Raw genomic sequence first — 16,903 nt, 5'->3', positions numbered from 1 at the left:
CCCACCCCAGGTCCTGGAGATAAATTTGAATTAAAAATGTCAGTCATCAAAATTCCCTTGGAATCTCTGAGTTAGATAGCTGATCTATCTAAACAACTCTGCTTCAAAATGTGGACCACATGTGTTGCTGATTTAAAGAATGTATGTATATTAATACAAAACACTTAGTAACTAGACCGTTTATTATAGAGCTATGGTTTCTAAACTCTATTTTAGTCTTGGGACCCTGTCTTCAAGTGAAAACTAACCCAGAGTCAAACATGCAAAACAGATAAAAGATAAAAGCAGACCCACTTTGGTTCACACTGTGTATGCATTTAGGAGAGAGGGAGAGGGAGAAGGGGAGGATGACAGAAGACTGTGAGCCCCTAAGAGTGGCTTCATGCAGCAAGTTTGAAAACCACTGATTTAAAGGATAATGTCAAAGATCAGTAGAAGCAAAATATAAACTGTTGAGGCAGGCAGTAAAGACGACTACAGCAATATGAAATTAACTATGGAGACATCCTATTTTTGTCCTTTAATTTATTCAGTCATTATCACAATCTGCCTGACACGTAAAATATATCTTTTATACAGAATCAACTTTGCAGTGCCTTCCAAAACAGAAACTTAGATTATCACTAGCCTACTGGGATAAGGTCCAGTCATACTGGTTTATGGTATAAAAGCTATTAAGTACAGTCATATCCTTTCTAGAATCTTCAACTCAACTTTCAACTTTAACTCTGTTTTCTCATTGTTTTTACGTTATTATTTCAAAGCCTAGATGAGAGGTTTTCATATGGTTCCAAGAAGCACTGCGCAGGTGTTTCAGATCTCCTTTTTGGCCTCCTAGTGTATTTATAATTTGTACATACAACTTAGTATCTGATTATTGAGACAAGGCTATCTGTTTGATTTATCCTCCCCACAATTATAGGGAAAACAGCTTCCTGAGGAAAACAACTGTTATATTTTCTCTTCCATTCCTATTGCAACAGTGTGGGACATTTAGGTTGGTAAACTGAATAATAAAAGCATAATATGATGGTTTATGTAAGCATGGTTTATATAAGGGAGATACAAATATACAAGGGAGACACATACGGAAGAGACATAATACAAAATATTTCTTAGATATTCTAAGATAAGTGAATGGGTTAAGAAAAGAAACTGAATAAGGGGACTATGAATCTGTCGAAAAATTTCTCATTAGTCTTTGTCAAGAGATGTCTCAAACGGATTCGAAATTAGAGCATATTTAAATTAATTATTTAAAATAGAGAACAAAACAAATTAGAATATTTTGGTGTTTGTTAGCCCACGGGATACTGTAGACTTAAGTACTAATTCCTTATCCACAGTACTTTGCCTCTTATGGAGATAAGGCCCGTGATTTCATAAAACTTGATATGTATTGTAAAATATCATTAGCTGGAGCTTCTCAACCAACTGAGGGCAATCAAATATGGCTAGCTATATAGTACATGACTAACTGTTATATTAAAATCTACACTGGGGGGTAGGCAGGCAGGTGGGAGAAAAAATTCAAATTGTATGACAATTAGGGTATCTCATAACAGGAGAATGTTTTCCGTCACCCAAATATCTAAACCTAATAATTTCAATACACTTATTGAAAAATCAGGTAGATTTCCTCTTAAGTTTTTTAAGGAATATTATCTTTAAAAAAATTTTTTTCCATCTCCCTTTCCCGATAAAGAATATTATCTTTTAAACTCTGAATATGTCCTATAGTCAGCACTGTACCTTAACTGGACCTGTACTGTGAAGTCACATTTGGTCCCAGAAATATCCCTAGAACAGACAGAATAAGAATTACAATTACTTTTAAAGTATTCACATGAAAGTTCACTTAAAGACACTCCAGAAAAGTTTTTCAAATTATCATAAATGTAACTGTTCTTAGAGTAACTGGCACACTCTATTTTCATTACTAATATTTGCATCATGGAAATGCTAACTCACCAATCACTGTTTTTAAAAATCATTTATTATAGACTACTGAATTCAAAGGTCAAACTGCAAGTTACACGTGACGACAACTTACATGGAACTACTGATTTGCTGCACTTGTTGTGGTGTCAAGGCAAATGCAAAACAGGTTTCTCGAAAGCGCTGACTGTTGTCTGATGCTAAAGAAGACAAGAATACTTTCAATTACCTTTAAATTTGCCAGTAAAGACAACAGCAAAAAAAAAAACACACACATGTCTTTAATTAACTGGAATATATTCTAGAGTTTAGATAAGAAGGCAATTAAAGCACTGAAAAATAAGAAATACACTAATTGTAATATAACAAACAGTAATACAAACAAAAATGGCTAATTCCAGAATAACTTAGCAGGATTCAAATTCAGAAATACATAATCAAAGAAAAACTAATAAACATTTATCTACTCATGTAAACGTTTGCATCTAAAGAGCACAGCTGTATAAAAATATACTAATTTTACTTAAAATAGAATGACATAAACCCATTTACAGAGATGGTTTCTGGAAGGAATAACAAACATACCTGTCTTGAGGTCTGCACAGGTGCGATGATATTGATTTATACGGCAAGTTAAGAATTTTATCATCTCCTGTTTAACTCCACCATGCAAGTGTTATACAATAAATATCACATATAATTTTTCTCCTAATCTTAGATGAGTTGAGTTCAAAATTTGCTTATTGTCACTAACTCAAAGAAGGAAAGAGTTGTAAAAAACAAAGAAGAGAATTAAGAGAGGAAAGAAGGGAGGGGAAGAGAAGTGGGAAGAAAGAAAAAGGCATGCAAGCAGGTGGGAAAGCACAGTCAGACTAGGGCAGGGGTTCTTGAAGTATGCCGTTATGAGCAACAATAGTTCCATTAGCCTTTTTTTTTTTTTTTTTTTTTAAGAGACAGGGTCTTGCTGTGTTGCCCAGGCCGGAGTACAGTGGCAACATTAAAGCTCAGCACAAAGTCAAACACCTGGGCTCAAAGCGATCCTCCTGCCCCAGACTTCTGAGTAGGTAGGACTACAGGTACAAATCATCACATCCATTGGCTTTTAATACACGTTAGATACATTTTTAAAAAACAGTGGTTAATACCCCTTTTGCTCACTAATGAGTCCTCAGTGGTTGGCACAAAGAAGCACTGAATACTATTTATTTATTGAATGAGTAAAGGAGTACAAAAATTTAATAAATACCAGATTAAACTGTTTATACTACTTTTCCAGGGCAATTTTCTATAACAAAACGATCACTAAGACTTCTTATTAAGAAACTCCCGGCCTCTGGGCCACTTAAGGCCTGTGCTGAGTAAGCAACTGAAGTTGGCTGTTTCAATCTCTTGCTTAAACTGAGTTTGATCATACTTGCAAGGAACACTTTCTTTACAACTACCAACCAAATTGCAGTTACGTCATGTCAAAAAGTCAATACAAACGTTATCATTAAGAGAAAGAAATAGAAAGGAGCAATGTTGATCTAGAATTCCATCGCAACATGAGTATCTTTTAAAGGCTAGATTTGCTTTCTGCTTTATGTGTTCTGGGATGGTTTTTTCTTAAAGAATTTATCTTCAAGGAGTAGTCACTAACAGAAAAAGTTGTCTTAATTGTGAAGCATCAACCTGGCAATGTCAGTAACTAAGGCCCAGAATGTAGACAAACAGCAAATATTTTCCTCTGTCAGGCAACGCAAGTAACTAACTCCTTTGCTTCTTAGAGGATATATCTCTACCAAGATTTTAGTCCAGTAGACTTAGCCTAGTTTAAATCTTTGGCTCCATTTTTAAAAAGTGCTAAAATAATTTCTCAAGTCCAAAAATTCGTATTACTCTCTATGCAAAATGTCAGATGCATTTTAGAATATATGACTACAGCAAGTTTTGGATATATGGGTTTAGAAAAAGAAGATACAACTTAAAAAATGAGGCTATTTCTTATATCACAAATAAAAATCAGTTTTCTTACTTAACAGCCCCTACACTTCCATCTCCTTTTCTGCAGACATTGTAATGCTCATGGGGTTGCTACTATTTATCTAAAAGAGCACCTTTCACACTCTGGTTTTTGGGCTTGATTGTTGTTACAAATGCCAGCGAGGTCTTTATAGTTTTGGTTTTAAATAAAACTGTCTAAAACCTTTCTGAAAGTGATGTAAGCTACCATTAGCCCTTTCAGAAAAAATCTGGACAAAAAGAATTATAGAATCTTCATAATGAAAGGAGTCTTACAAAATCATCCAAAACAATGACCTCCAATGTTGGGGGTATGCATCTCCATGGGTACAAAAGACAAGCCACAGGGATACAGAAAAAAGTATCTATCTGCAAAGCTGAAGTTTTATAAAGATGAGATTTTTACATAAAACCTAAAATCTAATTTATAAACAACTAAAATGTTATATAAAATCTGAATCTCTCTAAACTTTTACCTTTCCTACAGGTTTAAAAATTTAACAAATAATAAGTATACACACTAATGGCGTACACAGTGATGTTTTGATACATACAGTATATAGAGATCAGATCAAGGGAATTAGCATATACATCATCCAAAATGTTTATCATTTCTTTGTACTGGGAATGTCCTATATGTTTTATAACATATATGAGTACAACAGTTTATGTATAAACTATATAGACAGTGTGTATAAGTACTTTGCTAAGAGGCACTTATGATCAAATAAGTTCGCAGATCATTGATCTACAGAGTTCAACCTTCCTTTCAACCTTTCCATTCATTCTTTGTTTGAACCCTTTTACACATGTGGGAGATGTGGCCTTTACTTTGTCAGGCAGAAGATGGCTTGGTGATGAACAGTTTAATTCTAAGAAAGTTTGCAGCCCAATAGAAGAGTAACAGAATGTTGTAGAAAGGGATGAGATTACACAGACCTAGATTCCAAACCGATTTTACCACTTATGTGTCATGTGATCTTGGGTATTCATTCACTCTGAATCTTGTTCTTCCAATATTTAAATACGCAAACATATACACACCCTCATATGGTTATTTTGAAGAATGTAAATGAAGTAACATTGAAAACAACCAACAATTTCCTTTTCTTCTCACTTTCCTCTTTACCACTATATTCAGTCAAAATATATGAAGCTGTAACTTCCACCCACTGATGCCACACAGCACTGAACTAATGTCACCATCCAGTGACAGCCATTCTTCAGGTATTTGAAGAGACTTAATATGCCCCTCCCTTCCCACTGACTCTTCCCACAGTATTTCAGTAAAGATTTCAAAATTACCGTCTGAATCTTCCTCCTCCAGATGTACCCCAGATTGTTACACCCTTATTAAAGTGATAGAACTGGCTGCACGCGGTGGCTCATGCCTGTAATCCTAGCACTTTGGGAGGTCAAGGCGGACAGATCACCTAAGGTCAAAAGTTTGAGACCAGCCTGGCCAACATGGTGAAACCCCATCTCTAACAAAAAAAAAAACAAAAATTAGCTGGGTGTGGCGGCAGGCACCTATAATCCCAGCTACCTGGGAGGCTGAGGCAGGAGAGTCGCTTGAATTTGGGAGGCAGAGGGTGGAGTGAGCTGAGTTCACTCCAGGCTGGGCAACAAGTGCAAAACTCCGTCTCAAAACAATAATAATAAATAAAGTGACAGAATTGGACAGCACTGTCATAGCATGTATTATTTGTTCAAAATATGTGTTACCCTTCTGCATCGGCCTATCCCAATGGGAGGATAATATCCAGGGCAATGGACATTATCCTTGGCCAAAGAAATAGAAGTGGAAGTGTACCACTTCCAAGCAGTTCTTTAAGAGCAACCCTATGGTTTTACTATCTTTTTTTCCCCTCTGCCTTGATCACAGAGCAAACAGAACATATAGCAAAGCCACAATCTGCAGCTAGTAAGTAACATAAGTGGGAAAGGAGCTTTATTTCTGTGGTTCTTTTTTAGAGAAACAGGGTCTGCTCTGTTGCCTATGCTAGAGTACAGTGGCATGATCATAGCTCACTACAGCCTCAAACTCCTGTGCTCAAGCAATCCTCTTGCCTCAGTCTCTACAGTAGCTGGCACTACAATAGTGTGTGCCACCATGCTCGGCTAATTTTTATTTATTTTTTATTCTGTAGAGATGAGGTCTTGCTATGTTGCCCAGGCTGAACCGGAACGCCTGGCCTCAAGAATCCTCCTACCTTGGCCTCCCAAAGTCCTGGGATTACATGCCCAAATTTTCTTTGGTTGTTTCTAATAGCTGATAGCTGAGATCTAAGGTTGCTTGTAAATTGACCAATATATTATTCCAGATGTGATGTCGGTATAATGTTATTTTTATTATGTACTTTCTAGTATTTTTAATCCATACAATAATCATGAAGACAATGTTATCAGACCATTTTTAGATGAAGAAACTGAGGTTCAGAGTAATTACTAACTTGTCAGGGCTTCGTATTTGTAAGTAGAAGAATCAGAAATGGAACTCAACCTGCACATCTCTGGTCTCAAAGTCCATGTTCCTCTCATAACAAGTTAATTAGCTGTCTTGATCTGGGGGCTGTACTTATACCAGTGCAGCCTAGCATTACATTGGATCACAGAAAATCGGAAAGGAATTACCTATTATCCCTCTTATCATAACTGCTTATCACTTTTATCTATTTCCTTCCAGTCATTCTTGTATCAAACTATAGATAGAATACGAAAGCTTGCTCCCTTTTAACATTTTCAATTGCAGTCTCTATTACCATTTTTAATTATTGTATTCTGTCAGGGGACATATGAACATTTTAATTACTCACCTTCATTTCTAATTTTTCATTATTTGAAACAACTCTGTGAATATCTTTGGGTTTAAAGGTTTGTTTTTTGGAAGAGAGGGCAGGTTATTATTTTCTCTAGATCAATTCCCAGAAGTGAGATTTCAGGGTCAAAAAATATGAAGATTTTTATGAATCTTGGCACATCACAAGAGTGCTTTTCAAATGGTTGTTTTATATATAAGACCATCAGCAATTTATGCATCTAATAATTACACTCTACTCTGCCTAGCATGGGAGTTGCTGCAAATTTAATGAATGGATCCTGGTGAGTAGTTTAATTCACATCTAAAATATTTCCGTTTTTTTTATTTGTTGAATTCCCCATTTAGCTAATTGTCCAATCTTGTCCTATGCCTTTTTATATATTTGCATAATAGTTTCATATACAAGAATATTAAAACCTTGGAAATCTGCTACAGATATTTCCTCCAGTAGGCTACTTTTTTTATTCATTTGGGCTACATTTTTAGATGACATAAAAGATTTTTACGTGGTCTAATCTGTCAACCATCTCCTTTTAAATTCTTCTGCTAATTCTAAACTTAGCTGTTTCTTTGCTTAAATTCAATAAATATACAATTAATTTTTTTGGCTTGTTTCTATGTAATTATTTAATCTATCTGGAATTTATTTTGGTCCGTATTTTAAAAATCTAAATGTCAGTACTCCAAATTGCTTACAGTTACATTAACACCATTTGTTAAATAAACTTTCCCTTTCCTATGGATATGTGTGCTTCTTTTATCATATATTAAATCCTTATGTCCTGTCATTCTGGGCCACGTTCCCAATGATCGTTTTTATCCTGGTGCTGGTACTTGTAGCTCCATTATGCTTTATTATCTTACAGTTCAGGTTTTCTCTACCCATTTTTTTCAGAACTTTAACAAAGACTCAAATATTTATTTATCTAGATGAATTTCCAAATCTTTTCATTATGATTTTTAAAGCCCAAAAGTATTTTGAGTAGAATTAAAATAAACCGATGAATTTATTTTAAGAGCTGATATATCTACATCTTTAACCTTCCTGTCTTGGACTACTGCACTTGTGTATATTTATTCATAACTTCAAGGTTTTATTTCTATCAGAGATTAGTTACATTGTTCCCATTAATGTCATTCTTATGCAAAGTATCTACCAATAGAAGAATGATTAAATAAACATTCATAGAATACTCTAAAACCAAAGAAAGAATGAAGATGATTTCTATGTGTTGGTATGGGAATGATCTCTCTAAGATATATCAGTAAGTGACAACAGCTACTTTTGTTTACAGAAAGGAAGAATACATAAAGCTACTGGCTTAAAAAGAAAAAAAAAGAAAATCAGAAGGATAAACTGAAATTAATTAAACATGATTACTTATGAGAGACAGAGAATGGGATAAGAAATAGGAAGAATTTTAATATAATTTTCTAGTTAATTTTTACTTTTAAATCAAATTCAAAAGATAAAATTAAGCAAAAATGAGCATTTCTAACATTTTAATATGTATGATATTTTGAAAGGACTCTCATTTTGGCTGTTATTCAAAGTGGTTATTACAGAAGAGCCAATTCCTTAGGATCTGCAGATAAACCTTCCATTAACCACAAGTAAGGAAAATTTTATCTTCCTTTCTAACATTTACACCTCTAGCTCTAATGCATGTCTTACTATATAGGCCAGAACTTTAAAAAGAATGTCTGTAGGTCCTCCAGGATTCTTTCTTTGCCCTAAAATTTGATGTACCTTTAACCCTGTACTTTTTAAACTATCACCTGCAAAGTTGCTTCAAAATGGCATGCTTGGGAGTTTAGTCCCCAGTGGGAATAATTCTGATGCACATCCATTATTAGAAACTACATCTAGGATTCTTTCTTTTTTCTTTCTTTCTTTTTTTGGTCTTTTCTTTTCCTTTCTTTCCCCTCCCTCTCTTCCTTCCCTCCTGTATTCTTTCTTTTTTCCTTTTTCTCTCTGTCTCTATCTTTCACTCTCTCTTTGGTCTTGAACTCCCGAACTCAGAAAATCCACCTGCCTTGCCTTCCCAAAGTGCTGGGATTACAGATATAAGCCACCATGTCCAGCCTAGGATTTTTGTTAAAAAAATTTAACTAATAAAGACCCAGCAATTCTACTTCTAGGTATTTACCCAAAAGACTTGAAATCATTATGTCAAACAGATGTCTACACTCCCATGTTAACTGCAGCACTATTAAAAATACCAAGTATGGAATCAGCCTAAGTGTTCATCAACAGATAAACTGACATAAAAAATGCGGTATTACATATATATATATATATATATATATCACACACACACACACACACACACACACACACACACACACACACCCCAGAAAAGTATTCAGCCTTAAAAAGGGTAGAAATTCTGTCATTTGTGACAATCATGAATGGAATTAGAGAATATTATGCTAAGTGAAATTAGCCAAATACAGAAAGACAAATACCACATGCTCTCACTTACATGTGGAATCTAAAACAATCAAACTCATAGAAACAAAGAGTAGAATGGTGGTTACTAGAGGCTCTGGTTACCAGATACAGTTAGAAGATGGGAGAAATAATTTTTTTTAAAGATCTCATTGCACAACACAGTGAATATAACTAGTAACATTTCAAAATTGCTAACAGTAAATTTCAAATGTTCTCATCACCCAAAAAATGTAAAATATTTGTGGAAATTGATATATTAATTAGCTTGATACACATTAATTGATTTATTCATTTCACATGGTATTCAAAGATCGTAACATCATTCTGTGCCCAATATATACACCTATAATTTTTCAATAAATAAATATAAAGCTATCTTTGTTGACTATAAAGATTCCTTATAATGTTAAAAATACTTTATTTCTTTTTAAAAAAATTATTAATGGGCATTTAATTTTATAAAACCTTTTAAAGTTTCTATTTAAACTCCAAATAAGCTAATGGACTCTTGGAGTCAGAATTCCAGGTGCTTACCCCAGTTCCATCATTCAGTAATTATGTTACCTTGAGCAAAATAACCTTTCCATGCTTCAGTTTCTTCATCTAGGTAATATAACCCCAGAGAAACCTTAGAATTATTTTGATAACTAAATAAATTAAAATCTAAAAGCACTTATAACAGTGCCTACCTAACCCAAAGTAAGCAATCAATAAATGTTAGCTATTATTAAATCTGATGAATTGTTTTTTTAAAGATCAGTCAACTATACTTTATTTTATTCTAATACAGGGCTACAGATTCCCTCAATGTGCAATATTTATATATACTCTATAAGTACTAGGACTGCTTCATCTGGATACTCAAAGTTGACAGCTCATAATTTTAATATTACAGTTACGTTGTAGAGTTTTCATTCTTTTTTTAAAAAATTATACATTAAGTTCTGGGTACATGTGCAGAATGAGCAGGTTTGTTACATAGGTATACACATGCCATGGTGGTTTGCTGCACCCATCAACCTGTCATCTACATTAGGTATTTCTCCTTATGCTAGCCCTTCCCTTCCTTCCCTTGCCCCTCATCCCCTGACAGGCCCTGGTGTGTGATGTTCCCCTCCCTGTCTCCATGTGTTCTCATTGTTCAACTCCCACTATGAGTGAGAACATGCAGTCTTTGGTTTTCTGTTCTTGCATTAGTTTGCTGAGAATGATGCTTTCCAGCTTTATCCACATCCCTGCAAAGGACATGAAACCATCCTTTTTTTATGGCTGCATAGTATTCCATGGTGTAAATGTGCCACATTTTCTTTATCCAGTCTATCACTGATGGGCATTTGGGTTGGTTCCAAGTCTTTGCTATTGTGAACAGTACCGCACTGAACATACGTGTGCATGTGTCTTTATAGTAGAATGATTTATAATCCTTTGGGCATATACCCAGTAATGGGATTGCTGGATCATATGGTATTTCTTGAACTCCTGACCTCAGGTGATCCGCCTGCCTTGGCCTCCAAAGTGCTGGATTACAGGCGTGAGCCACTACACCTGGCCTTCAAATGGTATTTCTAGTTCTAGATCCTTGAGGAATTGCCATACTGTCTTCCACAATGGTTGAACTGATTTACACTCCCACCAAGATTGTAAAAACGTTCCTATTTCTCCACATCCTCTCCAGCATCTGTTGTTTCCTGACTTTTTAATGATTACCATCCTAACTGGAGGGAGATAGTATCTCACTGTGGCTTTGATTTGCATTTCTCTAATGATCAGTGATGATGAGCTTTTTTTTATGTTTGTTGGCTGCATAAATATCTTCTTTTGAGAAGTGTCTGTTCATATCCTTCATCCACTTTTTGATGGGGTTGTTTTTCTCTTGTAAATTTGTTTAAGTTCTTTGTAGAATCTGGGTATTAGCCCTTTGTCAGATGAACAGACTGCAAAAATATTCTCCCATTTTTTAGGTTGCCTGTTCACTCTGATGATAGTTTCTTTTGCTGTGCAGAAGCTGTTTACTTTAATTAGATCCCATTTGTCAATTTTGGCTTTTGTTGCCATTGCTTTTGGTGTTTTGGTCATGTAGACAGCGAGCCAAATCAGGAGTGAGCTGCCATTCACAATTGCTACAAGGAGAATAAAATAACCAGGAACACAACTTACAAGGGATATGAAGGACCTCTTCAAGAACTACAAACCACTGCTCAAGGAAATAAGAGAGGACACAAACAAATGGAAAAACATTCCATGCTCATGGATAGGAAGAATCAGTATCATGAATATGGCCAAACTACCCAAAGTAGTTTAAAGATTCAATGCGATCCTCATCAAGCTACCATTGACTTACTTCGCAGAATTAGAAAAAAACTACTTTAAATTTCATATGGAACCAAAAAAGAGCCCACATAGCCAAGACAATCCCAAGAAAAAAGAACAAGGCTGGAGGCATCAGGCTACCTGACTTTAAACTACAAGGTTACAGTAACCAAAACAGCATGGTACTAGTACCAAAACAGATACATAGACCAAAGAAACAGAACAGAGGCCTCAGAAATAACACCACACATCTACAACCATCTGATCTTTGACAAACATGACAAAAACAAGCAATGAGGAAAGGATTTCCTATTTAATAAATGGTGCTGGGAAAACTGGCTAACCATATGCAGAAAACTGAAATTGGACCCCTTCCTTACACCTTATACAAAAATTAACTCAAGATGGATTAAAGACTTAAATGTAAGACCTAAAACTGTAAAAACCCTAGAAGAAAACCTAGGCAATATCATTCAGGACATAGCCATGGCCAAAGATTTCATGGCTTAATATCTTTCTTAATACTGAAACACTTAGGAATTCTGAATAGAGAATATATCTCCATTTTAGTCCAGTAGATTTGGCCTAATCTAAATCTTATTATTCCTTCAATACTGTGATAAATTCTACCAGTTATTTTATTTATTTATTTTGAGATGGAGTTTCACTCTTGTTGCCCAGGCTGTAGTGCAATGGCACAATCTTGGCTCACCACAACCTCTGCCTCCCAGGTTTAAGCAATTCTCCTGCCTCAGCCTCCCAAGTAGCTAGGATTACAGGCATGTGCCACTATGCCCAGCTAATTTTGTATTTTTAGTAGAAACCAGTTTCTCCATGTTGGTCAGGCTGGTCTTGAACTCCTGACCTCAGGTGATCCGCCCACCTTGGCCTCTCAAAGTGCTGGGATTACAGGTGTGAGCCACCACACCTGGCCTACCAGTTAACACTATAAGGAACACTACTATATTCAAAAAGTGAAATTGAATGATAGCTTTTTTTTTTTTTGTTACCTTTGTTTCTTTGTATTTATCTTTTACTTGCTTACTTTTCAAAAACTGAGAATATTCTATAGTATACAGAAATTGTCTATTCCTCCAAAAAAGTTCTGATGAATTTACCAGCAAATGTATCAAACCCGGAAATTTTTTTTAAAAAAGTACTTCTTTGATAATATTCCCAAATTATCAGTATATTACATTTTATACATTATTTTTACTGCATATACATTAAAATAAACATTTGGAATGTTTAATGTATTTGGAAACTTCATTGACCTTTCTGAAATTTATTAGCAAAACTGTGTTAATATATGTCTCCTAATGTTTATATACTTATATTCCTTCTATGTGATTTAAATCTACTTTCTATGGTTAATTTTGTTTAATCAGATCTGGAAGAAGCTTATGTATTTTGCCTCTTTCATGAACCTTTTACTTTTTAGGTTTATTTATTAATCCCATCTTTTTTCCTATTTTCCTTTCTTAAAAAAATCTTTTTTAAATTTTTGTGAGTACACAGGTGTATATATTTATGGGGTATGAGAGATGTTTTGATACAGGCATGCAATGTGTAATAATCTATTTTTTTCTAGTTTCATATGATGAAATATTGCTTTTCTCCCCTCAAAATGAACATAGCTTTTTTATTTCCAATCACAAAAATATGCAAGACTCACTGTCAAAAAAAATTAAAATACGAGACTACAAAATAAAAGTCTACCCCATAATCTTGCTGCTTCCCTACAGGAAGAAAACCCCTGATCATTATGAAAAATTTGGTATACAACTATAGGGACTCATAAGCATACATAAATCTGTGTGTGTGTGTGTGTGTGTGTGCGCGCGCGCGCATGTAAATACAATTATTTTGCAATCTGCTTTTTCATTAAGATTTTAAGTTTTCAGTTTTGCGCAGTGGCAGTATCGTAGCCAATGAGGTTTATCCAAGGCACGATTATTGCCAACTGAAAACTTTTCCCAATACCCTGCCATGGCGACTTGAAATATAGTCGTCACTGGCAATTTTTGACAGTCTCTATGGAGACTGGGAAAAAAAAGATTTTAAGTTTTGAGGACATGCTTTCATTTCAACATATACATAAATTCTCTAATCCACTTCAACATCTGCAAAGTATCCACTACACATATACAATTTTAATTTTATCCTTAATATATTTTTCCTCCTACTTCCATATTTCTTAGATTTTATACTAAATTCTTGGTTCTTCATCTTTTTAAATGATAAAAGCATGCAGTGTTTCTTTCTTTTGGCTTCTCATTAATGCCTTATTCTCATAATCTATTTTTTTTAATGTCATTTTAAAAATCTTTGTTTTGGCATACTCACAGTAATAACTTTTAAAGTTTCTGCTATTTTGAATTAGATATATTTATGATCAAGTATATATATATATGAAGCTTTATAAATATTGCAGACACCTGAAAAATAACTGGGCCAGGTGTAGTAGCTCCGGTCTGTCAACCAGTGCTTTGGATGGCTGAGGCAGAAGGATCACTTGAGGACAGGAGTTTGAGACCAGCCCAGGCAACATACTGAGACCCTGTCTCTACAAAAAATAACTTTAAAAAATCAGCCAGGCATGGTGGTTGAGTGCCCATAGTCCTAGCTTCTCAGGAGGGTAAAGTGGGAAGGACTGCTTGGGCCCCACAGTTCAAGGTTACAGTGAAAAATGACTGTGTACCACTGCATTCCAGCCAGAGTGACAGAAAAATAAAAGTAATCATAAACTGTATCCTCTAATATTTATAAGATACAAAATTTAAGAAATACATGTTAATGTAACACATTATGTATTAAGTTTTTTTTCCTGTTTGTTTTACCATTGGTTACTGCTATTTATCCATGTCATTTTAGTTTTCCAAAAGAAAAAAAATTTGTTTCTATTTTAGATTTTCATTATCAATGTTTATTTTTTCTAACATTTCACTTATTTATTACACATTCTGTGACTGCTTCTCAAGTATGTCCTCTGTTCTAGTAATTTGATTTTCTACAATACTATTTGCCACTTCTGATGAAGACAATTTTGGCTACTGCATCCCTGTTTGCTGGAATGCAAACAGAAACAGATCCTCTAGAGAAATTCATTCTCAATTCCTAAACCACTGAGAAAGGTTATTATGTCTAACAGAATTTGGAATGTTTTAACAGATGATGTTCTAATACAAAACAATCATATTTTTAGAATCTGTTGCTTTTTCTCACTTGTTCCAATTTTTTTTTTTGAACAGAATTCTCAAATCCAGCTGTACATTAAAATAACTTGGAGAACTAAAACCACACCCTACTAACAACCAATCCCACTAATTGTGAGATCCATATATGGTATTTCTTAAAGATTTTCCAGGTTGGCCAGGTGCAGTGGCTCATACCTGTAATCCCAGCACTTTGGGAAGCCAAGGCAGGTGGATCGCTTAAGCCCAGGAGTTAGAGACCAGCCTGGGCAATGTGTTGAAACTCTGTCCCTACTAAAAATAAAAAAACTGGCTGGTCAGGGTGGCGTACACCTGTAGTCCAGCATACTCAGGGGGCTGACACAGAAGGATCACCTGAGCCTTTGGAGGTTGAGACTGCAATGAGCTGTGACTGGACCACTGCACTCTAGTATGGGCGACAAAGACCCTATCTCAAAAAAAGAAAAAAAAAAAAAAAAAAAGCCTCTTTTTAAAATTTAAAAATACTGTTTTCCAAGAGATTCTAAATAAGCAGCCATATTTGCAAATTCCCATTCTAGACTGCTAAGATGAAATGCCTAAACAAAAGATCTAAAAGAAAAAAAGGCCAGGTGTGGTAATCCTAGCACTTCGGGAAGCTAAGGTGGGCAGATCACTTGAGGAGTTTGACACCAGCCTGGCCAAGATGAGGGTGAAACCCCTATCTCTACTAAAAACATAAAAAAATTAGCTGGGCGGCCGGGCGCGGTGGCTCAAGCCTGTAATCCCAGCACTTTGGGAGGCTGAGGCGGGTGGATCACGAGGTCAAGAGATCGAGACCATCCTGGTCAACATGGTGAAACCCCGTCTCTACTAAAAATACAAAAAAATTAGCTGGGCATGGTGGTGCGTGCCTGTAATCCCAGCTACTCAGGAGGCTGAGGCAGGAGAATTGCCTGAACCCAGGAGGCGGAGGTTGCGGTGAGCCGAGATCGTGCCATTGCACTCCAGCCTGGGTAACAAGAGCGAAACTCCGTCTCAAAAAAAAAAAAAAAAAAAAAAAAATTAGCTGGGCGTCGTAGCATGCACCTGTAATATCAGCTACTCAGGAGGCTGAGGCAGGAGAATCACTTGAATCCAGGAGGCGGAGGTTGCAGTGAGCTGAGATTGCACCACCGCACTCCAGCCTGGGCAACGGAGTGAGACTCCATCTCAATAAATAAATAAATGAATAAAATAAAAGAAAAAGAAAATGCAAATTAATTAGTCTTGGTAGAGACTGCTAGCTTAGCACATTATCTACTTTTACTCTATGCCAAAATTCCAATAAAAGGTCAGTGAAGATTTTTCTTTGTTTGTTTTTTTTTTTTGTCTTTGTGTTGTAAAAGAAAAAAACCAATAGTATGAGGAGAAAGGGACAGGAGAGCAACAAAAAGTGTAGAAACTGGAAAGCAAATATACGAGTGGTAACAAAGTTACCAAAGAAAAACATGGCATAAACTAGTAGTGAAGCTGAGTGAAACAGGAGCACCGATCTAATTTATAATGCAAAATACCTCTACAAGTGGGGTTAAAAGAAGACAGCTAAAATAAGGGGAATTTCTTAAAAACCTGCTTATGAAGTAACCAGATCCCCCAGGTCAATTTATCCTCTAGGCAGCTGGGCAACTGCCCTTCCTTCATCCTGCGAAAGTCAGATAGAAGTGCTCAAAAAGAGAAATTCAAAACTAGAACTGGGTCCATGGACTTTGAGGGCATACTCAGGTCTAAAAAATGTCCGGGCACAGTGTCTCACACCTGTAATCCCAGCACTTTGGGAGGCCAACGTGGGCGGATCATGAGGTCAAGAGTTTGAGACCAGCCTGGCCAACACAGTAAAATCCCATCTCTACTAAACATACAAAATTTAGCCAGGCATGGTGGCACATGCCTGTAGTTCCAGCTACTAGGGAGGGTGAGGCAGGAGAATCAGTTGAACCTGGGAGACAGAGGTTGCAGTGAGCTGATGTTGCGCCACTGTATTCCAGCTTGGGTGATGGAACAAGACTTCGTCTCAAAAAATAAATAAATAAATAATGAACAGACATGCTAACATGACCAAGTATCAGAGGAAAGCCTTTAACGTGGAATAATAGATACCAAAATGACGAAAGAAAGAAAGAAGAAAGAGAGAGAGAGAGAGAGAGAGAGAGAGAGAGAGAGAGA

General features: G+C 35.7%; 1 protein-coding gene and 1 non-coding gene across 2 annotated transcripts in view; one reads left to right on the top strand and one right to left on the bottom strand.

Moving 5' to 3' along the window:
• PIAS1 (protein inhibitor of activated STAT 1) overlaps positions 1 to 16,903 on the bottom strand; it is a 137,941-nt gene that overhangs the window by 47,726 nt on the left and 73,312 nt on the right. The window contains exons 3-4 of the mRNA XM_032244616.1: positions 2,054 to 2,138; positions 1,753 to 1,800 (exon numbers count right to left, since the gene is read on the bottom strand). Coding sequence (XP_032100507.1) covers positions 1,753 to 1,800; positions 2,054 to 2,138 — 133 coding nt within the window. The remainder of the gene's footprint in view (positions 1 to 1,752; positions 1,801 to 2,053; positions 2,139 to 16,903) is intronic.
• Positions 13,428 to 13,568, top strand: LOC116527732. Its single transcript, XR_004258695.1, has one exon. It is a non-coding gene; the product is annotated as a U4 spliceosomal RNA (small nuclear RNA).

This window comes from Sapajus apella, unplaced genomic scaffold, assembly GCF_009761245.1.
Source record: "Sapajus apella isolate SASKATOON/1434 unplaced genomic scaffold, GSC_monkey_1.0 scaffold55, whole genome shotgun sequence".
NCBI classification, from domain to species: domain Eukaryota; kingdom Metazoa; phylum Chordata; class Mammalia; order Primates; family Cebidae; genus Sapajus; species Sapajus apella.
The sequence above is the reverse complement of the archived record's forward strand: the minus strand, read 5'-3'. Positions and strand labels throughout refer to the sequence as shown.